Source organism: Hyperolius riggenbachi, chromosome 9 (genome assembly GCF_040937935.1).
Source record: "Hyperolius riggenbachi isolate aHypRig1 chromosome 9, aHypRig1.pri, whole genome shotgun sequence".
NCBI lineage: Eukaryota > Metazoa > Chordata > Amphibia > Anura > Hyperoliidae > Hyperolius > Hyperolius riggenbachi.
The window spans coordinates 211818727-211845850 of NC_090654.1; the positions used below are offsets into that span (position 1 = coordinate 211818727).

At 44.6% G+C, this 27124-nt stretch overlaps 1 protein-coding gene across 4 annotated transcripts in view; it reads right to left on the reverse strand.

The window, feature by feature from the left end:
* FRMD4B (FERM domain containing 4B) overlaps nt 1-27124 on the reverse strand; it is a 361625-nt gene that overhangs the window by 107845 nt on the left and 226656 nt on the right. For all 4 annotated transcript variants that reach the window (XM_068253954.1, XM_068253952.1, XM_068253953.1 and 1 more), the window contains exon 8: nt 533-616. In XM_068253954.1, coding sequence (XP_068110055.1) covers nt 533-616 — 84 coding nt within the window. The remainder of the gene's footprint in view (nt 1-532; nt 617-27124) is intronic.

The window sequence follows — 27124 nt, forward strand, 5'->3', positions numbered from 1 at the left end:
GTTCTGCAAGGTGATCTGTACAGAATGTTTGTGTTACAGTGAGTTCTATGCACAAATGGAGATATTGCTTGCTTGGCAGTTGGAAAAAGCTATTATTTCCCACGATGCAACGAGGTTCACATTCAGCAAACTGTCAGGACCTTGGTCATGACATCACACTGTGGGTGGGGTTTCACCACAATATCAGCTATTTTCTAACACAGATGATCTATTTCAGGGAAATATTTCTCATGGGAAAGGGGGAATTATTATTATTTATTTCAGCTACTGATTTAAATGAAGTTCAATCCTTAGTTAAAGTTCCTCTTTAAACCAAGTTTCATGAAATTCAGGAGGGAGGGGTGGAGCTGGGCCCAGAAATGTCTGCCCCAGGGTTCATGTTGGCTCCAAGAACCCCAAGATACCTCCCCATCCTTAGCTTTCGGCAAGACGTCTGCCTGTACATTGTCTTAGCGAATTCATGCATGATGTTATCCTGCAGAATATGTATGTACTTGGATAAAAATCAAATTCTTGCATCTTAAATGCATACCAGTAGGAAAGCGAGGGATGTTCCTGGAGGGTTCTGGTAGGGAGAGCTGGCAAGGCCTTCAGATCTTTACGTGCATTTTCATCGCTGTGAGAAATAAAAGGAAAGAAAAAGGCATTGTTAGTTGTTACTGGTGGGGGATGGATTACTTAACAGCACGTAGTATTGTCCAGCTTTATACCGTGCGCTCACATTTCAAGGTAGGCTGATCTCAAGTGACACCAGATACAATGAAAACTGGGTTATGTACACCTCTGGCTGTTAAAACGCACACACTACAGGCTACAAACCGTAATAACTTTCATGAAAAAAAGTTTAACCCTGTATTTGGGAATGCAGACAAACACATTATCATTCAAAGGGAACCAGTGGATGGGTATGCAGTGAACTGTAGGTCGTTTTAGGGTTTCTTGCCTGCAGGGCTGGGATGACCTGTTTTTCCATGGTCATATCTAAAGCTGCTATTAACCAGGAGTGTTCTGCTTCTTTGTGGGATACAAGCCCAGCAGTTCAAGGCAAGAGAACTAACCACTTAAAAGGAACCATAGTCACAACTATGCATTTATAATAGCCTGATTGTCCACTCTGAAACTCATCAGACAGGGACACTTTACCGATGTGTATTTCTGTAATTTTACACCCAACTACAGGGCAAATTCAGCTTTAGTTTGGAATGGAGCAGAAAGGAGCAAGCACAGGGGGGGGGGGGCAAACTTTTTGACTGGTGGGCCACATTGGGTTCTTAAAATTTGACTGAGAAGCCGAACTAAGAGCAGAAAGAAAAAGCATTGATGTAAACTAATATAAATATATAAAGTAACCAAAACGAAAGTACTGTGAGGGGTGTATTCCCAAAAAAGGAACATTGGAGCACAAAAAATGACAACTATGTCCAGGAAAGACCACATTTGAGAACAGTCAGGTGTAAAATAATACCAATTACCCGGTGATGGTGAGTGACTCAAGATATGATGGAACAGGAGATTTGCATCATACAGCAGACAAATGCAATATGGAGCAAAATTTCTGATGAAGGACATGAATAACGTAAGTGTGCAGAGCCGGACTGGAGAGGAGAAGCACATCAGACTGTGCATTGCAGGCACTGGCACTACGCTTCCCTCCCTCTGCTTCCACCAAGCCAGCATCTCCTCCCTGTTGGCCAGCAGAATCTGATCCCCAGGACAGGGGCGTAACTAGAAATCGCTGGACTCCCCTGCATAACTTTGGATGGGTCCCCCTCCCGCTTTCTGCACAATAAACTGAGAACCAATGTTATTCAATTGGCTAGAGCATGTTTTGCCCATGCAGATAAAAACTGACAGCAGTAAAGCATTGCAGGAATTTTCTCTATCAATTACAATAGTTGTGATACAATGTGCATGTTTTCAATCATACAGACACACATGGTGTACAGAAAACGCATACGGAAAACTGACAGACGGGTGTGCTCCCAGCCACAGCTTATTACACTCACTCTGTCCATCTCTGATGGAACAGAACTGGCTCTGCAGACTCCTCCAGCATCACTACAGTACACAACATTTGGGGAGGGGTAGAGAGGTTTTGGGCTGGGGCTGTGCAGAGGAGCCAGCTGCACACTGAATAGGGACTGTCTACAAATCTCTGTCTACAACACTTTGTATGATTTGTTATCAGTAGCTGAGCAGATGCAGTCATTAGAACAGTTGTGCAGAGAATGGAAAAGTTTTACTCTCTGTACCTGTAGTTATCAGTCTCTCAGGATGGGGCCCCCTGTGGCTTCTGGGCCCCCCTGCGGATGCATCCCTTGCAGGGTCTATTGTTACGCCCCTGCCCCAGGATGATGGGTATGTGCTCACCTAATTTCAGCAGATCACTGATGGGATCGCCAGCCACACATGAAGTCCTGCTTCATCTCAGACTACAGCAGCACCTCATGTGACCCGGTAGCACGTAACAGGTTACATGAGGCACCGCTGTAACCATGGATACAAGACGCTTTACAAGCGGATGGAGATCCCATTGCTGGAATGCTGAGAGCAGGTGAGTGAAGCAGCGCTGAACATGTAGGGAGGGGGAGACTGGGAGTGTGAGGAGGAGGACATTTGGGGAGGGGAGCCGCCTCTTGCCGCCCTCTATTTGTTGCTGCCCTGAAACATATAATTCACATTGCTTCATGAAAGAACTGCCCCTGATGTTAAATATTGCAAAGTGCCATTTCTGAGCATTTAGAATCTTATTCTGTTGCTAATACATGTATTACTATTGAGCTTGCAGAATGTCAAAGCTTTAGCTATAGTGGTGCTTATGAACTGTCAGTTATAAAAGATTTGGCTTGTTTGCCATAAATAACTAAAGCTAAGTACACATGTTAAACAATTCTTGGCTGAGACACCCACTTAGGACCATCTTGGCCAAAAATTCATGCAGGCGTCCCATTGAATTTGCCTATTTAGCAACTTTGCCACAGTGACATGTGACCGCATTGTTTCCTTTCTCTCTGCAGCATTGTACACTGGAGAGTCTCCGAAAGGATCATGGTTGAGCCTGATGGACAACACATTGTCTGTATGTAGTATAACAAGCACATTTGAACTGTGATAGTTATTTGAATGAAACAAGCTCAGGCAGTTGATTAAAGAACAACTGAAGTGAGAGGGATACCAGTTGCCCAGCAGTTCTGCTGATCTTTGGCAACTGTAGTGTCTGAATCAGGGGCGTAGCAATAGGGGTTGCAGAGGTAGCGACTGCATCAGGGCCCTTGGGCCAGAGGGCCCCCTGAAGGACCTTCCCTCAACTACAGTATTAGCTCTTTAATGGTCCTGTGCTCATAATAATCACCTCTACAGATACTTTGATTAGTGGTAATAGTGGTTTGGTTAACAAACTGTTCCCTACACCCTTCTTGCACCTCTGACACTGTAGTTGCCATTGGCAGGTTTTGGTGCACCGTATTAGTTGTTATGTATAGAGTGCTTAGGGGGCCCCAATGTAAAACTTGCATCAGGGCCCACGGCTTCTTAGCTACGCCACCGGTCTGAATCACACACCTGAAACAAGCATGCAGCTAATCCACTCAGACTTCAGTCAGAAACATCTGAGCTGCATGATTTTTCAGGGTCTATGGCTAAACGTATTAGAGGCAGAGAATCAGCAGGACAGCCAGGCAATTTGCATTGTTTAACCACTTCGTCCACAGGTCAGTAGATATAGATTCTCTGGGACTTCATCTAAGCCACAGGTCAGTAGATCTACTGACCTGTCCAGAAGCAGTGCTGTGCAGGATTGGGCTAGCTCCTGTGCACATTTCTGGCATTATCTGATGCAGGACTAATTGGTGAATGGGAATATATGTTTCCTGAGCTACTGAGATTGATTTTTACTATTATTATTTAGTATTTTATATAGCGCCGACCAGAGCTGGGACAAGGTCCTCCAGCACCCAAGGCTGAGACACCAAAATGCGCCCCTCCATCCCAGCTGTCACACACTGATTGCTATTAGACTAAGAGGCGCCACAGGGCCCACAACCTCCCCAACACCTTAATATCTAGTTATCTGGCTTGCAGTCACTGCTATGTATCCCCTTTTCTTATTTCTTTCTGCTTCAAACACAATTAGGAATGACAGCTGAATGAATTCTGCGCCCCCTCCTACACTGCGCCCTGAGGCTGGAGCCTCTCAGCCTATGCCTCAGCCCGGCCCTGGCGCCGACATATTACGCAGCGCTGTACAGTGTATATATATATATCGTCACTAACTGTCCTTCAAAGGAGCTCACAATCTAATCCCTACCATTGCCATATGTCTATATTATGTAGTGTAAGTACTATAGTCTACGGCCAATTTTTAGGGGGAGCCAATTAACTTATCTGTATGTTTTTGGAATGTGGGAGGAAAACAGAGTGCCCGGAGGAAACCCACGCAGACACGGAGAGAACATACAAACTCTTTGCAGATAGTGCCCTGGCTGGGATTCGAACCAGAGACCCAGCACTGCAAGGCGAGAGAGCTAACCACTACACCACTGTGCTGCCCTATTAAAAAAACTTTTATTTTCTCAGTTCATAGTGAAAAACACACTCTGTAACATTATTTCAGAATCAAATATCTTCACCATAAATTGTGACTGGAACATAATCTAAGTTTTGTGATAAGCAGTAAGAATAGCCAAACAAAATTTGTGTTTTTTTATCTACAGTAGCACTTTTTATTTTTAAACTGGAATTGGTAAAACTGAGAAAAACATGTTTCCTATTTTTTTCTTTGTTTTCCCATTAAAATTCATAGAAAACTAAATTGTTTGAGAAGAAAAATGGCATACAATGAAAGCCTAGTTTGTCTTGAAAAAACAATATATATTTCATTTCTGTGTCATAAGTAGGGATAAAGTTATTTCTGATTAAATAGGGACATACCTAAACTGTCAAAACTGCTCTGGTCAATAAGTTGAAAACAAGGTCTGGATGCAAAGTGGTTAACAGGAAATAAATATGTCAGCCTCCATATCCCTCTCAGTTCAGGTGTGCTTTAAAGGACTGCAGAATGTCATGGCATTCAATGGATAAGAGAATGAAAATAAGCAGAGGAAACAGCTGTGTCCCAACTGTTAAAACTTCACAGTCATAAAGATTTTAGTATTCTGATTTCTAAAATGCCCATTATAATGTTGTCTCTTTACTGTGATAACCAGTATTATTGATGACCCTTATTGTTCAAAACAAGAGGGACCTGGGGCAATTGTCCATTTCTCCTGTGACACCATTACTAATTAAAAATGCTAACTTCCTTTACAGCAAATTCCCAAAACACAAAACACCACCTGCACAGCTACAACATACTTCCCTGTTACCAGACATGGGGATCTTCCTTCTAAACCTGTATCAGAAAACACGTGTAAACCTGGTTTTACAATGGTAATTTCTCTAGTGAGCGGAAGAATATCCTCCTTGTCTATTAATACACACTGAATGTAGTTAGATCAGCTTATTTCAGTTGGATTTGATTTGACAGGCAATTTATAAAAGTTCTGTAATCAGATCTTTAACTGTGGAATTTGTGGAATGCTACAGATCACTCTCCTACAGAGGGTGCAACCTAATAAATCTCCCCCTTCAGCCAAGCACTACCCTGCTGCCAGTCAGGGGATTAAATAACTGAGGATGGGACTGAAAATATTAGACATGTAGAGAAAGATTGCAGTATTGGTAAGCTCCTTCAGAGTTACTTTTGGTAACTCCAAAAGTCCACTTTACCTATAGATTACTCAATGTCTTTTTCAGAACTAAAGATCCGGATAAAAAAAACTAAAATTCAATTATTTCAGGGCCTCATCTGTGGGAAGCAAGTGTACTTGTTGCCCATAGTAACTAGTCATGTATTCTACTTTGTACAGGAGTTTAAGTGCACAAAAAATGAAGTAGGCTCAACAGTTGCGATAAGGAAAAATGAGTCACAAATGCATTGTATAAATTATTATTTAGTATTTATATAGCGCCAACATCTTCCACAGAGCTTTACAGAGTATATTGTCATGTCAATCTGTGCCTCAGAGGGGCTCACAATCTAATCCCCACTGTAATCATATATCAATCATACTGTAGGGCCAATTTTAGAGGGGAGGCCAATTCACTTATCTGTCTTTTTTTGGAATGTGGGAGGAAACTGGAATGTCCAGAGGAAACATACAAACTCTGTGCAGATAGTGCAGATAGTGCCCTGGCTGGGATTTAAACCGGGGTCCCAGAGCTGCAAGATGAGAGTTATATACACTACACACCATGCCATACTCGTAAACATTTGCCACAATTTCCATTAGGCTTCAAGAACCTAGCATTTTGCGATCCACAAACGGTTGGAATTGGTTTGCAGAACGCTGCTAGCGGAAAAGAGTCCTTATGTTTCCTTCCCCTATGAGAGACAGAAAACAGGAAGTGCATAATCACAAATAAGAAAACAGAGCAGACAAATCTCTTATCACCTATCTGTACTGTACATGCTTGCTTTAATAGAAAGGTATAGGTCAGGATATATGTACAAGAACACTTACTTAATGTTCAACTATAATTGTAACTATTGAATGTCACTGTAAATGTACCACAACCACCTAAAATGTGTACTTGGCCAGCTTGAGCCTCAATTGAATCTGTATTCCCTGTGGTGATATTTTTTTCCTCCACATTCTGGCCTCTGCTGTTGGCTTAGTTACTTACTGTTTTGATGCATTGTCATCTATGAAAAAAACTATAAGGAAGTGACTTTTTCAGCAATACAAAAATGTTTTCCAGATATAACTGCATTTAGTGCAGGCTTCCAAAAATGTAATTTCTGGGAATGGTGCCGTTATACCAGACCTGTGATTGGTCCACTCCCCCATCTTTGTTTACATTTTAGTCAAGGATAATTGATATGTATTAAAAAGTGGAGACTGGTCATTGTCCATTTCCCTCACTCCAGGGATCAGGCTACAGTATCAACAAGGATTCCTAGAAAGAGACACCAGCCTGTGTTTATTCTACTGGGTCTTCTATGCAAGTGACAAATTCTAACACATGTTCTGAGGGGAAACAAGACTGCCTATTGTCAGGCTGGTTTCCCTGTGCTATTTTTGTTGGGGACCTTGTGATTTACTATGTTTGTCTTGTCCACACAGGAGCCAGACTGAAGCTTCACAGCCTGTTGGTTACCCAGAACAACACTCCCCTGCCAGGCTGGCATGTGCTGACACCACAGAGAGGGCCTAATTAAGAAGCATTTGTCACCAGGCCACCAAATCTTCCTTCTGCCTGGAGCAATGGACATCAGATTAATGTGATGCCCTGAGGTAATTTATGGTGATGGAAAGGAAAGTACAGGCACAGATCAACTGATACACAGCCAAAATAGGAAAGAATTAAATATTTTGTGTAACAGCTCCAGGCACAGATCTGAAGTTACCACAAGCTAATTCAGAGAGCTCACACACACTAATATGTTCAGTGTTGAGAGTTGTAATGCAGTGCTCAGGGTGGCTGATCTGTGTTAGATCTATAGTCTGTAGACTTTCATATTATTGTTCACACTCTAACTGCTGTGTTACCACACTGGGGTGAACATTTTTAGAGCATTATATATACAACACACTTCATGTAACTTTATGGATGATGCACAAAGGGAAGGTTCACACTTCCATCTGCGAAAAAGCATGCCTGTTTATGCCTGTGCATTTGTGTGGGTTTTTTTCCATCTACATTTATGAGACAAAGTACAGGAACAGGAAACAAATCGCCAGACATAATTGACATAAAAATGCATATGATAAAGTATTAACTTCTTCACGACCGCATCACGCCGATTAGCGTGAACGCGGTGGCAGCCCCAGAACCGCCTAACGCCAATTGGCGTCAAGTCCTGGGGCGAGGATATGCAGGAGATTGCGCTCGCCGATGCATAATCAGTCTCCAAGCAGCGATCGCCACTAGGAAACTGTTAGATCGTGAAACCGCCGTCTATTTACAATGTACATCTTTGAAGATCCGCACACTCACAACACAGAAGAACCATTCTGTGTTCTTACCTTGACAAAGGGGACCCCTTGGGGCCCCGAAACGAATCGTTGGTTATGGAATGGAATTGTGTCACGTCTCTTGAATAAAAAAGCAGACCTGGCCTACATGTGAGTGTGCGGATCTTCTGGATTTACTATTGACTGTTACTTTGGTCCTGCACCTCCACAGTGGTGTGCGATTCTTCTTCGGATCACCTATTTACAATGTACAGCGCTGCGAATAAGGCAGCGCTGTGGTGGGGACAGCTGTGTGACACGGCTGTCCCCTCTGGAGGCACAAAGGCGATCGGCTGTCATAGGCTAATGCCTATGACAGCCGATCACTGTGGTTGGCTGGTGGGGGGAAGGAGGCAGGGGCTGATAGAAAAAAAAATAGTAATATTTATTGTAAAAAAAAAAAATGTATAAAAAAATAAATAAACATCCTGATTCATACGCAGTAAGTGAGAAAGTAGTGCAGGTTGTTACTGTAGGTTTTTTTTTTTTTTTATTGTATAAAAGTAAGAATTGCAATGCAGAAATCGACACATAAAGGACACATAATATAATCCTTTGGGCCTGAGTGCATTAAATGCACATTTTTCAGTCCACAGTGAAATTTTACTTCTACTCTACACAGAAAATGCATAATAAAGCAGAAAATGTCTGTTTGATGCTCCAGTTTCCTGTCACAACCTAAAGGTGCCCATTACCGGTACAATTTTTCACTAAATGCAATATTTCGATGCAATTTGAATGATCGTAACTTATCGGAAGACAATTATCGAATGTTCACATTTACTGAACTATTCTTTCTTCAAATCGATCATAAAATCCAATTTTCTGATCAATTTTATTCTGTTTAGCAATCGACCAAAGAATCGTTCCTTATCAATTGCCTTCATAAACTGCAAATATTTTATACAATACGATCGTAAACATCGCATTGAAAGATGACATTTGGTGAAAAAATTGTACCGTTAATGGGCACCTTTAAATTATACAAGTGGGTTCTTTACCTCACAGCGAAAAATAGATTTGTTTTGAAACTCCTTGAAGGACATGCAATAAAAAAAATTCAATGATCTCTTGAAATGGCTGCAGAAAAATGTCAGAACTATAGGTGTAGAAATAATAATTATCACCTGGCTGTGTGAGGAGAACTCAGTCACTTAGTACCTGGCACTGTAACAATGCTGAGGGCTCTTTAATATGTGGTACAATGAAGCCATAACAGGGCATGCTCTAACCTGAGGACATGTCAATATTAGTATAGTACACACAGGCCACACCTCTCAAATAAGCCATTATCCATCTTGGCAAAGGATATATGTGAGCGCATTACAATGCACAGCGTCTTGGCTGCGGAATACTATACACAATCTAACAGGATGCTGTATAAACCGAAGCAATTACAGCAACAGTAGGCAACTGTGATAAATCGATTGTAATTAAAGAACTGTATGGAATTTCATAGGCACCGAATACAAGCATTTGTAATTATACACCTTTTAAAATTTATTTTGCAACTTTAATTCCTTGAAGCAATCCTGATGTGAAATTAAACTGTAGAGATAAACAATTGCATCTATCCTCCTCAGTGTTCTCCCCAGAATTTTTTTTTCCATCTGGGTGGCATGAAAAATTAGCCGGGTGGGGTGCAACCGAGGGAATGCAGGGCCAGCGCTTCTCTGCTTACAGCATAGGAGGAGGATTAGGAGACAAACCGATGACAGCCGGGTGTCCACCAAAATTAGCCGGGTGAAGCATCCAGCTAAAAGAGCCTGAGGAGAACACTGCTCCTAATATGACCTTTTTAGAACCCTACAGCTTTATTTTGTGTTTAAAAGCTAGTATGTTTTCATTATCTGCGCTGAATGACACAGCCTTTTTAGGCCTAGTGCACACCAAAAACCGCTAGCAGATCCGTAAAACAATAGCGGTTTTTGAAGCGTTTTTCTTATTATTATGAAGCGTTTTGTTAGCGTTTTGCGGTTTTATGTAGCGTTTTTTTGTGTAGCAGATACAGATGTTGTTACAGCTAGCTTTGCTAGCTGCGTGTGCACTCCGATCGCCGCCGCTCCGGGCCGATTAGCCGCCGCTCGCCGCCCCCCAGACCCCGTGCGCTGCCTGGCCAATAAGTGCCAGGCAGCGCTGAGGGGTGGATCGGGACTCCCAATGACGTCACGACGTCGATGACGTTGGTGACGTCATCCCGCCCGTCGCCATGGCTACAGGGGAAGCCCTCCAGGAAATCCCGTTCTTTGAATGGGATTTCCTGATCGAAGCGGGTGGGGGGATGAGCGGCTATCATGTAGCGAGCCCTGGGTTCGCTACATGATTTAAAAAAAAACCAAAAAAAACCAAAACTGCTGTGCTGCCCCCTGGCGGTTTTTAATAGACCACCAGGGGGGTTAAACTTTTCCTGTACTAGAAAACAATATGAGACTCTTTTCTTTACTACTAATGTTCTATTAGCGTCATGTCTTACAATTCATTATCTCATAAGTTTATTTTCGTTTCAGGCTTGCTTTAAAGATGTGTGTAGATGCACAAGGAACATCGCCTGCATGGATTGGGATTTAATCTCTCGGACCATAGTTTGGAGTGAGCAGGGCCGGTTTAAGCAACAATGGGGCCCCAGGGCAAAATAAACCTGCCCCCCCCCCCCCCCAACAGATACCCCGGAGCAAAAATTGGCATTAAGGGACCTTTTTTGCAGCTGGTATAGTCAGGGTTTGAAGCCCCAATCGGTCCGAGCTCCACATTCTGGCTACCCCAGCCTGCATGGGGGACAAGGGGTTAAAAAGTTTCAGGAGGGGGGACCCCACATAATTTAAAAAAAAAAAAATCCCACACTCAACATAAAAAAAAATTGGGAAAATAGGAAAAAAATGCCAGGGATCTTCATACAACCATATTGCGGCTGTATAGCGATCCCTGGCCAAAGCACTGCGGCTGCGTATGGACCCCCTGGAAACTTTTTTCCTCCGAAACTTTAAAATCCATTTTCTCAAAAACTATAAGGTCTTTTTGAAAAAATTGTTTTTTCCTCTTATTCCCAATGATCTCCTTAACATATCCTGCAAATTTAGGGTTTCTAGAATTTAAGGGGGATTTGCTATTAACCATTAAAGTCGTCTGGTTTTTAAACGTGTATTTTTTTTCCTTTGAAACTTTAAAATCGATTTTCTCAAAAACTATAGGGTCGATTTGAAAAATTTTTTTCCTCTTGTAGCCACTGGGGGCCCCTACAAGCTCTGGGGCCCTGGGGCAGCTGCCTCCTTTGCTTCTATGGTAGCGCCGGCCCTGGGAGTGAGTGCTCAAAGCCTTACAACGTATTCTGTTACTATGGAGGGGAAGGAGAGATGGTGAAGTGCATGACACAGTAGCCTCCAGCGGGAGCTGTCCAATACCCTAGTGTGTGTACGAGGTTTTACAGAAAAGAGTTTGGATATGTTTATTAAATGCTCTTAGGCTACTTACACACCAGGACGTTGCATTTAGGGGACGTTATAGGGCACATAAAGTGCCCCTAACTCAACGCTTGGTGCTCTCTGATGTGGACGTCAGAGTGAGCCGCGTTGTGCAGCTCACTCTGGCGTCCGTGATGCGTACTCTTGGACGCATGCGGCATCACGTGGTCCCGCCCGTCCAATTGCCGCACAGAGCGGCCACTCCACGAAGTAACCACTGCACGTCACACCGTGCAGTGAATATTAATTAGCCTCGCATAACGCACAGCATGCAGCACTCTCAACGGATGTGCTGCGTTACAATGTAACGCAATGTGGGCACTGTGAACAGCCCATTGATTTTTCATTACTGTGCGGTGGGGCTGCGTTACAGGCTGCACTAACGTGCGCCTGTAACGTCTCACTGTGAAAGCAGCCTTAAAGTTAATTCATTTGTAAAGGGACTCCAAGCACCTCTCATGGGTATGCCTTTAAGACTCCGACCAGTATTGCAAAGTACTTGAAGATGCATACCTTTCTGTAGCTTGGGCTCTCCTCTTTCATTTCATGCCTGAATCGCCGTTCTACATCGAATAGTTTTCGTTCAATTTCAATTTAAAAATCGCAGCAGCCATCTTGGCTATGTTATAACTTCGGAGTCACCCCTGTCTTCTCTGTTAGAGAAGTGCATCAGTGAATGAAGCAGGAAGAGGAAGTGACATGCACGGCCATTGAAATAGGCTCCTCCAGAGGGGTCATAGCACGACTTTGTTGGAAGTTGTCTGGCTTAAAGGCATACCCATGAGAAGTGCTCAGAGTTCCTTTAAAGTTTTCAAATGAATAGAAATCTGAGCTGAAATGAACAAGAAATTATCCATTTCTGTCCTTCGTTTGAAAATACTTTCCTAGCTTCTAAGTGAGTTATCAAATTTTGGAAGCTCAGAAACCAGCCCTCCCCAGAGGCAATACAGCCATCATGGAAGAAATCTTTCCCGCTATGTCAACCATACTACTATAGCTGACTCTATATCTGGATCTGTCAACGATGTATTGAACAGGCCGAGCTCATTCCTTGCAAACTACTTAAGCCCCCTACTCACTGCTAGACGGAGGTGCCAGGCTTATTGGTCTGCACAAACAGATGCTCCATGTTATTGCCCAAGGAAGGCCAGGAAATGCGTTGCATGTGGAGTAATTGTGGCTGTATTTTTTAAATAAATAAACAGCCGTTTTTGAATTTGCACTTCTTCTGGAGGTAGGTCCCCCACTATCTCCATTTTTAAACATGTTTTTAAATCTTGTATTCTGATTGGTGCCTCTGTATCATCAGTCTCAATATATTATATTGTCCACCCCTGGTGGAGGGGTATATCTTCACTAACCTTCTATGACAGAGTGCAACCTTCTTAAAGATCAGAGCCGCCGTGATGGTCATAATGGCAGCACACCAAAAAACTGCTTACCTAATTACGCATAAGTACCCACATCGCAAAATCGTGGAAACAATGGCTTGTCGCGCAAAAAAAATAAACGCACAGGTCATGGGAGAAGTGGGTCGAAAAAAAAACCACAATGTGGGTGTGTGGCTTTAGAGAGCTGACTAGACATACAGTATAGTTTAAAGTGATCCTTAAGTCAAAAACAAAAAATGAGTTTTACTCACCTGGGGCTTCCAATAGCCCCCTGCAGCTGTCCGGTGCCCTCGCCGTGTCCCTCCGATCCTCCTGTCCCCGCCGGCAGCCACTTCCGGTTTCGGCGACAGCCGCCGACAGGCTGGGAACGCGAGTGATTCTTCGCGTTCCCAGCCACAATATCGCCCTCTATGCTGCTATAGCATATAGCATGAAGCATATAGCAGCATAGAGGGCGCTATTGTGGCTGGGAATGCGAAGAATCACTCGCGTTCCCAGCCTGTCGGCGGCTGTCGCCGAAATCGGAAGTGGCTGCCGGCAGGGACAGGAGGGTCGGCGGGACACGGCGAGGGCACCGGACAGCTGCAGGGGGCTGCTGGAAGCCCCAGGTGAGTAAAACTCATTTTTTGTTTTTGACTTAAGGATCACTTTAAAGACGAAAAATAAAAATGAAAAATTGAAAGAAGCAAGTGTAAAAAAGATAACAATTACAAATGTTATTCTTACACAGAGCAATCCAATGAAACTTTACAGAATTCCCCTTTAATGTACAACAAGATGGCGCCGTGTTCGGTCGCCTCGGCCACAGGGCTCCGGCCTTTTTCTTTTTTTCTTGCCTAACCCCTCGCCATGCACCCACCCGCCCTCCTAGACCCACCTGGGGAGGATGCGGGGACCTCGGGTGCGCATCGGCTGGCGGATCAGAGGTCGGACGCTTCCAGCCCACGTGTTCTGCTCCGCGGCGGTGATGGATGATGCCACGCGGCGGTGATGGCGGCGGGGACCTCGGGTGCGCATCAGCTGGCGGATCGGGAGGTCAGACGCTTCCAGCCCATGTGCTCTGCTTTGCTCCGCGGCAGTGATGGATCGCTGCGGCCGGGGGAGACGTGCAGCCAAGACATCGCTCGCTGCCCATGCTGCCTCCACGCCAACCACACTCCATCTCGGCTGCTGCCAGGGAGGCCACACGGTGGAAGAAGTCAGCTGCTCCTCCGGCACTGCTCCCGGCTGATCGGTGGCTGCTCGCCAAGGTCCAGGCCGCCGCTGTTGTACTGCCAATCAGCGGATCAGCGCTCTGGGCTGTCTGGGGCCTTGCCAGGGACCAGGTCGTGCCTATTGAGGGAAACACGGCTGTTCCTCTGACGCACAGCCGACCAAGGCCACGGGGAGCCTCAGCCATGGAGACCCAGATGCTGCACAGAGAAAAGCCTCAGCCAGGGACTGTCCACTGCCGCTGTCCCGGAATGGCAGTTCTACCTGCTGTAGGTAGGCTACCATGCAGCCACAGAGGAGATGATGCTTCCCCCCTCCCAGTGGAGCTGGCTGCTGCATCTGGGCATCCTGCCACCACCAAAGGCAAACGCCCCTGGCCTGTCCACCACTGCTGCCCAGCCGGGGTGGCCCCGGCCCCACACCCACCACTGCTGCCCACCAAAGGTGCCCCCTGGCCCCACAGGGCCCCCGCTGTGTCTGCACCCTCATTACCCAGCCGTGCAGACTTGTAATCAGGAGCGGGCAACCTGGTCCGAGTGAACTCTGCTGTCCGCCCCCATCATGATGCCTCTCGGCTTTCTCAGTTTCTTTCTCTCTACTTTCGTGGACAAATCGGTGCACCTGTCTTGTTGGGAGCGTGTCGCTGTGTAGCGTCCAGTGCCGAAGATGGCAGCGCTCATATCAGCTCTCAGGCTGCTCCTCCAGTCCCACTCTTTTCTGTTCCTGCTATCAGTGTATGCTTTGCTATGCTTGTATTACGTTAACTGTACGTGTATGCTGTAATGCTCTCTGTTTGTTTTTTATCTTTGCTTTTATTGTTTATATGTATGTACCATGCTTACCTGTATGTGATGCTGCACTCTGCTTAATTGTACGCACAAGCTGTAATGTTGTCCTATGTATGCTTGTCTCATGTCTATGTATGTGCCATGCTTAACTGTTTGCTATTTCTTGTTTCTTCACCAACGACCCTGTATGTGCCAAAACCAATTCCGGGTACAATTCACCGTTGTACTTGGCGATAATAAATTCTGATTCTGATTCTGATTTAACAGAACTTATAAATGAGGCCTCTTGTGTGAGTGCCTCAGAGACTAGGCTGATACTGCAGTAGCTGCAAATGATCTGGCCACCTTACATTATAACTTAATGGTCTCATTTAGAAACTTTTAGCTACTTAGTGTCAGCTAATTATACATCATTGTGGATGGAAGTCTCAGGAAATGGTAGGCAATGTGGATGGAATTCAATTAGCACTAAACACTTTGATTCCCAGTGATAGAATTTACTGATGTTTTGGGTATAAAGCACTATCCTATATGTCTGAGATGACTGCGTCTCTCTGCAGGGGGGCTATTTAGTGACTCTGTACTTAGCTAATAATTTGCTCTAAAACCATGGCAACCAATCAGCAATTACCTTTTATCTCATCAGTGCTAACTACACATTACAAGCAAGTAATTTGTTTCTATGATGTAAAATGAATAACTAGCAATGCTGTAAAATACACAAACACCTTCAGATGGTAAGGTAAATGTGCCTCTAATCTGTACTACATGGTACAGATGCTCTTATTTCAGCAGATATATGTAGAGGGCTAATCTGTCCATGGTACTTTTGAAATGACTAAGCAATGATATGACTAATGCCTCATACACAGGTACAAGCAACAGGGGCGCCTCTAGCCATTTTGTCACTCCAGGCGAGAAAACCTGTGGCGCCCCCCCCCCCAGTCTTCAGCCACATGAAACACCCCCCCCCCCCCCACACACACACACACACACACACAATATTATACTATATTTTCAATCGTTTTTTTGATCGATTTCTCATAGAAGTGAATGGAAATCGATCGGACAGTAAATCTGAAAAATCTTATTGTGTATTCCCAGCATCACACATCCTGGGACTGTTTGTTTACAATAGCATTTAAAGGAGAACTGTAGTGAGAGGTATATGGAGGCTGCCATATTGATTTCTGTTTAAGCAACACCAGTTACCTGGCAGCCCTGCTAAGCTATCTGCCTGCAAAATCACACCAGAAACAAGCATGCAGCTAATCGTGTCAGATCTGACAAAAATGTCAGAAACACCTGATTTGCTGCATGCTTGTTCAGGGTCTAGGGCAAAAAGTATTAGACGTAGATGATCAGCAGGATAACCAGGCAACTGGTATTGCTTAAAAGGAAATTACCGTAATATGGCAGCCTCTATATACCTCTCACTACAGTTCTCCTTTAAAGTGACCCCAGAGATCACGAATTACAACATTTTTTACTTACCTGGGGCTTCCTCCAGCCCCATAAGCATGGATGAATCCCTCGTCATCCTCCCATTGCCCTCTGTTCAGCGGTAATCAGTGCTGACCTTCTGTGTATGCGCAGAAGACCCCGGCAGACATCACTGAGCCAAATGCCGGAGCTGATTATCGCTAAAACAGAGGACTGCGGGAGGATGGCGAGGGAAGAACCGTGCTTATGGGGGTGGAGGAAACCCAGGGTAAGTAAAAAAAAAAAACTTTATAAACCGTGATCTCTGGTACACTTTAAAGTGGACCTGAACTCAGAATGTCCTCTCTGCTCTTAAAGATAGGCAACAGCATAATAATTTTTACATTGAACCTGAGATGAGAAGCGTTCCATACTTACCTGGGGATTCCTTAAAGGAGTTATCCGGGCAAAAATAAGAAAATAAACGCTACTTACCGGGGGCTTCCTCCAGCCCCAAGCGCCCAGCATGTCCCTCGCCGCAGCTCTGCCCGCAGCCGCTCGCCTGCGCAAACGTCGCTGTCAATCACCGCCACGTGGCCCGGAGCGGACGGCGCAGTAGTTCTGTGCCTGCGCAGTCCGCTCCACGTGGCAGTGATTGACAGCGCCGCTCGCGCAGGTGCAGTACAGGCCAACCTGGAGGCCGGCCTGACGTCATCGCTGGGGACCGGGACAGAGCTGCGGCGAGGGAATGCTGGGAGCTTGGGGCTGGAGGAAGCCCCCGGTAAGTAGCGTTTATTTTCTTTTTTTTGGCCGGATAACTCCTTTAAGCTCCGTTAGGGCTGCTCGTCCCTCGCCATCTCACTGGGTGACTCCTGTCACCTGCAGTTGTCCCCGAAAGCCTGGCTGCACTCCATCGTGCATGTGTGGCTCGGCCAGGCGTGCTCCCGTCCCTGTACTTGTACTGCGCAAGCACCGATCCCGCCCAGGGACAGGAGCGCACCTGGAAGGGCCGCACATGTGTGACTGAGCGCAACTCGGCCAGGCTTTCGGGGACAATTATGGGTGACTGGAGTCACCCAGGGAAATGGCAAGGGACGAGCAGCCCTAACGTGTTTAAGGAAGCCTACTGTAAGTATTGTACCAAAGACGCTGCTCGTCTCTGGTACACTTTAAAAAAAACATTTCTTTGTTACAGCTGATACAAATCTTAAAATAAATCATCACTTTTTCTACTTCCTGCTTTCATGGAAGCATACATATTGTTAACATCCTGTGCTTTCTAATGAGCTTATCTGCCATGGCATGGCAGTCAGGTGACACAGGGAGGGTCAAATTACAACTTGCGATTAGTAATAAATGAGGGGGCATGAAACAGGCTAAATCTAAATACATACAGGGTGCATCTCTCCAAGTTTTCCTTCTGTCCTGTGCAAGAGTTCAGGTCCACTTTTTTTTTTTTATTAATGCAGCAGCAAGAAGTGATCACAACTTTAGCCTACTATGGGCATGGGCTTACCTTAAGCTGCCTCAGCACAGCACTCCTAATGCAGCCACTTGTTTGGGGGGTCCGGGAGGGGGAGAGAGAGAGCAGTACACATGCAAGGCCGGGCCGGCCAAGGGGGGGCTCAGCAGGGGGCACAGACACAGTAGCCGTGCAATCTTCCTGTCCTCCCATCCATGCGGCGCCAGCCAGGAGAGTCACGCTGCCTTCAGGCAGGGGGCGGAGTTAGAGGTGGCATCGCACACACACACACAGTAAACAAACTGCGGCTGCTGCTAGGGAGAGGGGTGGTGGGCGGGCAAGGCGATTTGGAGGAGGTGGAGTGGGCGGGACTATCCACCGAGACTTTCCAGCTACTCTATTGGCTGGGCCTGGGCGGGTGGGGAGGGGGGCGTGCATATAAGCGGCAGAGCACCACGACCACGTGGTGTAAATAAACCACGATCGCCGCCGACAAGCAGCTGATTTTAATAGCGGCGATCAGCCGCACACAGTCAAACCACCCTCCGCAGCAGCGTGCCCGGCGCCTCCCTCTCTTCATGCCGCCTCAGGCACCCGCTTGTAGTGACAGCCGGTAAAGGCGCCCCTGACAAGCAATGTCACAATGCATGCATCTGTGCAGAGTTGGCCCTCAGCGTCAAGTTGTGTTGCTATGTGGGAGGAGTCCCAGAAGGCCGATAACGGCGCAGTTGAGATGTCACACCGCGGGTAGGGTGAGTGGGGAGAACAAAGTAGCAGGCTGATTATTGGTCAACTCAATTTGCCTGGCTGATCGCTGGCCCAGGCATTGGGGTCACTATTCACACCCTTTGCCAAGTAATCTAGCTTGTGTATGAAGCAGACCTGAACTCACACACTTCCTCTCTGCTCTAAAAGATAAGCAACAGCATAATAACATTTAAAGAAAAACAACATTTCTTTGTTACAGCTGATACAAATCCTGCAATAAATTTGCTGCCTGTCCATTTCCTGCTTTCAAGGAAGCAAAAGACAAAGACAAAAACTTATATTGCACTTTTCTCCTGGCGGACTCAAAGCGCCAGAGCAGCAGCCACTAGGGCGTCCTCTATAGGCAGCAGCAGTGTTAGGGAGACTTGCCTAAGGTCTCCTACTGAATAGGTGCTGGCTTACTGAACAAGCAGAGGCAGCAGACATAGGGTTACCATCCTGTGTTTACCAATTAGCTCTCTGCCATGGCAGGAGGCTGCCACAGCTGAGGGATCAAATTACAACGAGTGATTAGTCACAGATGAGGGGGAATTAGACAGGCTAAACTCTCTAAATACATACAGGGTGCATTTCTATATGTTTTCCTGCTGTGCTGTGCAAGAGTTCAGGTCCACTTCAACCAATGTTCATGTGACTCTTCACAAAACTACAACAATCAGCAAGTTTTTCTCACAGAAGAGCTGTGATTGGACCAGAAGATGTTATACGCTATTTTTAGGTTCGCTTTTGGAATACCACATTGAGGCCCCCTGCACACTGCAAATCCGATTTGCGATTCCGATTTGCAATTCCGATTTTCCCTGGATGCTATAAAAGAAAAACGCAAAAAAAACGCAGCATGCAGTAACGCTTAAAAATCGCTATCCCATGTAAAATTGTGTCAAAATGGCAAATTGGAATCGGAATTGCAAGTACAGTAGTATGCAAGAGGCCTGAAAGCTGCCATGCTACAGGTGCAAGTGTCTAAGGTGTTTATCTTTTCGGTAATGCAGCATTTATAGGATTATACTAACAATTGAAAGTTGTACTTGCATTTTATTATTCTTTTAGCCAGGGACGGATCTAGGGGGGGGCAAGCGGGTATCTTGCCCCAGGCGCAGTTTGTTGAATTCTTAAAAAGGCGTCAAAATGAATGGCAGTTTAGGCGCCAAAACCTGACCTTTAGGCGCCAAAACCTGACCTTGCCCCAGGCGCAACTTGGTCTTGATCCGTCCCTGCTTTTAGCTTTAGACGCTCCCCATGGTGATTTCAGTTAACATGGTGAGCCTGACTGTTCTGCTGGGTGTACCTCACCCACTCTCAGTCTGATAAGCAGCCAAACGCAAAGTCTGGTTTGATTTTTCTTCCTGGGATTTACCGTGAGCAAAGCCAAGATTACTCACGGTCAACTTGATATGTAGTGGAAAGCGTGAACAGACTATTATTGCTACAACTCCTGCTCCTTCCTGTGAATACAAAGGGCAGCTTAGCTATATCAGTGTGGCTCCCTTTGTCCCTCCCTGTACTGTGCAGGGTCCAGCCCAGCCTGTTATTACTGAGTGCTGTTTTAATTAAGGAAAACACGGAGCCTGCAATAACACAACAATGTCTGGGTTTCAGGGGCTGACTGAGAAAGCACAAAAGTGAATGTCAACTTGTATTAAAGGTTCTGCCAGAGATGGGCTAAACAAGCAGCCCTGGCATGTAATTAGTGCAGCAAGGATAGTGGCATATCCTCTCGGTTACCAGCAGTAGGGGTAGGCTGACTGACACCAAGGCACGGACATTGGTCCTCCTGAAAGTCTAGGACTATTTGTGTGCCTACTTCTAGGTTGTGGGCTTGGTTATCAGTCCTCAATTCTGGAGACTTTGCTGTTGAAATATTAGAGACTTCTTTACTGCTCAAAAACAATATACAGTACATTTTTTGTGCTAAACACAATAAATATATAATGAAAATGCTAAAAGACACTCTACATCCACTTCAAGTAAGCCCCGCCCCCAGTGAAGAGGTGCTTTCATTTGTTTGATCTGCCCAGGAATGCTCACATTGGCGGACTGATTTGGGAGAAAAAGGACAGGTGGAGGAGAGGGGACATTCATAAGCATCACCCTGTGCGCTACTGTAATTGGAACACTCCTTCAACAGTGGTTTACATTCATTTAAAGTGAACCTCCGGACTAAAAATCTACTCAGCAGAACTGAAAAGGCTTGGTGTTTCTCTAAGTTTCACAGCATCAGAACTTTGTCTTTCTTACCAAAGCATCATTTTTAGCTGCATTTTTAGCTAAGCTCCACCCATCAAACCGGGCGTTTTTTTCCCTGATGCTGTGCAAAGCATGATGGGATTTCCTATGTTGTTATTCACGTTGCCTAGCAACTGGGAGGGGTGATCAGCACACAGGACAGTTGGAACTGTGTCTCACGCTCACTGTCACCTCCTTACAACCAAAAAGATGGCTGCCCTTATGAAATCAAACATTTGCCTGTTCTTTTAAAACAGGGTGGGTGAGAGATTATATTACCTATCTATTTTAATTAACATAACTAATGTAATTTAATAACAGTATGTTTGTTTAGGCTGGAGTTCTTTAAGAAAGCTGAGCACCAGTCATGTGACCACAGGTCATGTGACCACAATCTTAGGCTTTATTACTTTCGGCAAATATACAGTGATTGGAGAACTATTCCCTATGAAGTTTCCTGCTGGGTCCCATAAAGTAGACTAGCGCCTATGCACAATGCGAGAAGTTATGGGGGAGGAAGTTACTATTACATAAAACTATCCCTACACTTTGAAATAGACCAGTGAACTGCAACGCCCGCCAGACATGCTGCCATGTTACAAAACAAAAGTGAATAATACTGTTTATGCCATATAAGAGTATGCTATTAGACTTGATTATATCTGTGTAGCTAGCTATATTTTAAGTCAGCAGGGTCTTAACAATGGTCAGCATTCTTTACGTGGCCACACTGAGAGGATTAAATACTACAATGGACCAAATCCTCCAACATACTGATTTAATTCTAATATGGAAATCTAACATAAATCCTACTTCAAAGATCTCATGAGACGTTAATGTTATGTACGTATTCCAAGAATTGATTTAATAAACCACTACCAGAGACTAAAACAAGATAGTCTAGAAAAACAGTGCTTAAAATTCCTTAGACTCATCAGCGGATTGAAATATACCTTATACTAAAAATGCACTTTCCACAAAGTAAAGTCGTCCATTTATAAGATTTACAACACCCTGCCTATCTCACTGCCTCGGTGACCTCCATCTCCAGGAAAACATCTTGGCCCTAAATACAAATCACTTTTTCTCCTAAGTTTTCTCCTAGTAGAAATATGAAATTTGGTTCTGTGGGAACAAGTCAAAAATGTTTTTAAAAAGATTCTAAGAAAAATGTTTTTTAAACGGATAAAATTACATTTTGCTGCGGTACACTGAGGGCACAGGGGGACAGAGGTGGCACAGAGGGGGGCACTAAAGACACGGGGGAACACTCGAGGCACAGGGGGGCATAGAGGAGGTACAGGGGACTGACATAGCACAGTGTTTTGGCCTATAGAGAGATTCAAGTTAAGAATTAACCTACAGCCCCATCTCGTTTGTTTAACCAAGCACTACCTTTATAAGGTTCTATGCATCATGAACTTTTGATTTCCTAATTCTCTCAGCAAGTTTCAATCCATCCAGGAAGGACCAAAGATTGTCTTGCGCCATGTGGTAGAGAGACAAAATAACTAATTGCATAACACTTCCGATTTCTGGGTTCTCAGCATTATATTATGTACTGTAACCAATGATGCAACCAATGTGTCTAAGGGATACCCCACCCATGTCAGAATATGGAAGAGCATGCAGCAACAGAGTCCGAAATCATGTGCTAAATGCACCTCCTGAACCTCAGGGAGGATGAGAGCCTTTTACAATGTCCAATGGATGCCAGCAGAAAACCAAGACAGACTGTTTTATTCGGTCAAGAAAAATTAGCTGCTGTCCTTGACTTCTCCAGCTTGAAGCCAGTAGAAACATTTTGTAGTAGTGAACTCGTTGCAAGTGCCTCTATGCACATTAGTAAATATGCTCAGGCAAGCATCATGCACATATTGTCCATATTTACCACTTAAATTTGTCATGAATATGTCCCAAACACCCTTTGGCATTACTTTCTGTGCCTGAAACAACTACAGTGATAGGTCAAAAATGGCCCTGCGTCAAGCAAATAGGAAATATTGATATCTCTGGCCTTCTATTGCTTTCAGCTATTATCCCTGAGCAGCTTCTGTGGCCTTGTGTGCAGCACAGTCTGTGAATATAATGCAACCTTGTAAGGAAGGTATATAACCGTAATTATCATCATATTTCTGTGGAAACAGGATGTTCTGGATGCTCTTGCACTGTGTGATATATCAGAAATACAATTTGTCATCGATGGTTTGTTACTCCATTTTACCGTGAAACCAAACAGTTTGAGTTCTAGGGAAACAAGAGTTTGCATTCTTAAAACTGAAGGTTCTAGGGAACAAACTGATCAAATGTGGGCAAAATTTAGCGATACATTCTTTACAAAACAAGAGACTGTTTGCAGTTAAGGTGGCCATACACTGGCAAGTGATCAGCAGGTTTGACTATCAGACAGATCCCTCTCAAATCGAATATGATCAGGGAAGAATCTATTGCTCCCATTGTTGTACAAACAGATTTCCAATAGATTTCAGCATATATTGGAAATCTGTGCAACCACCTTCTCCTGCCTGGCCTCCCAGGTCTCCCCCCATGAAATATGCACCCCCCCCTCCCCCCGTGCAGTTTTACATGCTCATTTGTCTTCTGCTGCGCTTCATCTGTGTCTTTCTCCATGGCAGCCTCCAGCATAGCCTGTACCCCATGACCCCACCATGTGCGTCCGCATGTATGTAATGTCAGTACATTGAACGCTGCTACCACCGTGCTCCAGACTGAGCACGTTTTTATTAGCTCTCTGGGGATAACAAGTGATCAGATTCGATGTCCAACTTTTCAAATTAAACGCCGTACACACGCCTGACTACGTTGGATGATCACAACCGCCTGAGCTGACAGTCAACCTGGCAGATCAACTCACCCCCACTACGGTGGTCACAATGTGCTGCTCCCACGCCTGGTCGTCCCTCTGCCCCCCGCATAACAACAAAACGCGTTATCAGCTACACAGCTTACATGCGTCTGTACAGGCCGGCCACTGATGTCACCCTAGGGGATTGAGTCCCGATCTTTGATGGGCGACATAAAATCAAGAGGGGTTGTCTGCAGAGATTGCCGGGGACACAGCCATGACATGAATAATTGTTTTGTCAACCAAGGTTTTTGATTTGTCTGTATAGAGCTAAAAGAAAAAACCATAACACCATTTAACACTCATCGCTAAAAACACCTGCATAAAAAGTGTATCCTCAGCTATCCAGGTAAACTAACTCCCTGTAAATACACAAGGGAAAGAATGCAGAACACAAATAAGGGGTTAATGCTGCAGCTGTAGCTCCTGTCTGTGTTTGGGTATAATTACACCCCTTTAAGTCAATCGCAGCCGCGAGATACACGCGTATCAACAAGGCTTTTGTTTACATCTCAGCAGACATCTGTTTTTGTAATGCTCAGCGCATCTGTCCCAACAGGTAGCACTACTACGCACTTATTACAACCACTCTCGTTTGGCAGATTCTGCTAGATTAAAGCTTTAATAACAGTAAAGACACCACTTAGAGAAACAATTCTGTTATTATTATTGTATTCCCTACAAAAACAAACTGAACTTCAGTTTAAAAATGAGATATAGTACTTAAAGAGGAACTCCAGTGAAAATAATGTAATAAAAAATGCTTCATTTTTAACATAATTATGTATAAATGATTTAGTCAGTGTTTGCTCATTGTAAAATCTTTCTTCTTCCTGATTTACATTCTGACATTTATCACATGGTGACATTTTTACTGCTGGCAGGTGATGTAGTTGCTACTTGCTTTTTTGGCAGTTCGAAACAGCTGTAAACAGTTATTTCCCACAATGCAACAAGGTTCACAAACAGGAAACTGCCAGGACCATGGTCCTCAGAGTTTCTTGTGGGAGGGGTTTCACCACAATATCAGCCATACAGAGCCCCCTGATGATCCGTTTGTGAACAGAAATAGATTTCTCATGTAAAAGGGGGTATCAGCCACTGATTGGGATGAAGGTCAATTCTTGGTCACGGTTTCTCTTTAAAGTGTAGCAGAGATGCAACCATAGTACTAACTGAGCATCATTTGAACACCACAGCCTATCTCAGTATTGTTGCTGACCATGTCTATCCCGTGGTGTAACTACAAATCATGAGGCCCCCAGCAAAACTTTAATGGGCTCCTCCCCCTTCCAATGTTCACACTCTTCCCTTGTCTCCCTTTGATGGCTCTCACAGCCTTGGAGACGCATCTAGCAAAGGCCATAAAACAAGTGTGGAAATCATAAATTTTACACCTATAACAAGTGTAGCCACAAAAACACCTGATCTGAAGGATGGAGCCCTTTATCGGAGGCAGTGAAGTAGTAATTGGGCCCCTTTACAGCTTTGTGCCCAGAGTGTACCCATCTTTTGATGGCAACTTGCAGTAAGATAATGCCCCATAAGACAAAGCTCACGTCATCTTAAACTGCCTTCATGAGTATGACGAAGAGTACATTGAACTCCAACGGTCTCCACGGTCACAAATAGAGCACCTCTGGGATGTGGTGGAACGGGCCATTCGCATCATGGATGTGTAGCAAGTGCATGACGCTGTAATGTCAATATGGACCAAAATCACAGAGGAATGTTTCCAACACCATTTTGAATCTATGTATGACATGAAAAAGACAGGATGATCAAGGACAGATCAACAGTGGTTTATCCATTAAGAAGCTTGTATGCTGAACTGTCAATATTGGCATTTTGAGCCATCTAATAAGGTTAGCTGCTCTCTGCATCGAGAGGCGAGGATCTATTTTATACAAGGAGTGCTTCCGTCTTATCTTTTTTACAGTTTTCCAGCTATATTGTGGTACTCTAGGGATGAACAGCTGCATACTTGTGTTTTTAACCTTAGAACTATTTACTGTGTGCGCCATACACGCCAAACTGCTCCATCATAGTCTGTGGCCTGGGGGTGGGAACCCTGGTTTAAACCACAAAAGTGTTCCAATTCTTGATGGCAGACAGAGGAAACGGTGCACACCACAACACCAGAATCAAGCTGCCTATCGTCTTTCTAGGTGGAATATTTGATCTCATAGGGCTAAGTGGTGTATATTCCTAAATAGGACCATACTGTAGTGACAGCCTTATTTTCAGCTAGGTTAGTTAGATCTCTGTTTGAAGAGTCACAGTGTGAAGGTAGAGTACACAATGACTCAGAAGGTAAATACACCTCAGACACACATAGAGAAAGCTGAACAACAGGTACAGCTGAGACACAATCCAGGAAAAGGGCAGGTCACATTATATGACCGGGTGGCTCTTGGCTTTTCATATGAACAGGTTTCAATGCCGTGGGTATAGCCTGACTGACAAGCTGCCCTTCCCCTGAGACAGAATAGAAATGATTGACAGCAATTCTCCTGGATACCATACAGGAGTTAAGCGATACAAATGGTATTGACTATGACTGTATGATACAGTCATAGTCAATACCATTTACACTACACAGCCAGAAGTATGTGGGCACATGAACACCACACCCATAGGTGCTAGCTGAACACTTATGCTAGGTACACACTAGGAGATTTTCTGGCAGATTTACTGTCAGATGGATTATTTCCAACATGTCCGATCTGATTTGATTATTTTCTGATCGATTGGCAACAGTTTTCCATTTATTTATATCGGAAAACGATTGGAAATAGATCGGAAATCGGATCGGACATGTTAGAAATAATTGATCTGACAGTAAATCTGCCATAAAATCTCATAGTGTGTACCTAGCACAACCAGAGGGCATTTTTTGTCCCCGCGTCTCAGTATAAAACAGGGCTGTGGAGTCGGAGTTGGATTCGGAGTTGAGGCAATTTTGGTCACCCGGAGTCGGAGTTTGAGTCGTTGATTTTATAAACTGAGGAGTCGGAGTTGGGCACGAAGTCGGATGATTTTTGTACAAAATCCACAGCCCTGTTAAGTATTAGACTAAGGAGTCGGAGTTCGAGGAGTCGGAGCCATTTTAGGTGCCCGGAGTTGGGGTTTCATAAATTGAGGAGTCGGAGTTGGAGTCAGAAGATTTTTGTACCGACTCCACAGCCCTGGTATAAAAGCCATCACTATTATGGGAAAGCTTTTCACTAGATCTTTAAACATAACTGCAGAGATTTGCTCTGATTACATATAAAGGTCCATACGCATAAGAAGACTTTTTGCAACGAATGATCGTTTGTCGCGACATTGGCAACGTTTCATGAAAATTCGTTAGCGATGTTGAAAGAGGGCTGATTACCCAAGGAAATCGTTCATCTTGATGGATCACATCGCAGACGATCATTAAGTCAATGGGCATAAGTGAAAAATTGAGCAATCGTTTAAACAATTGTTCGC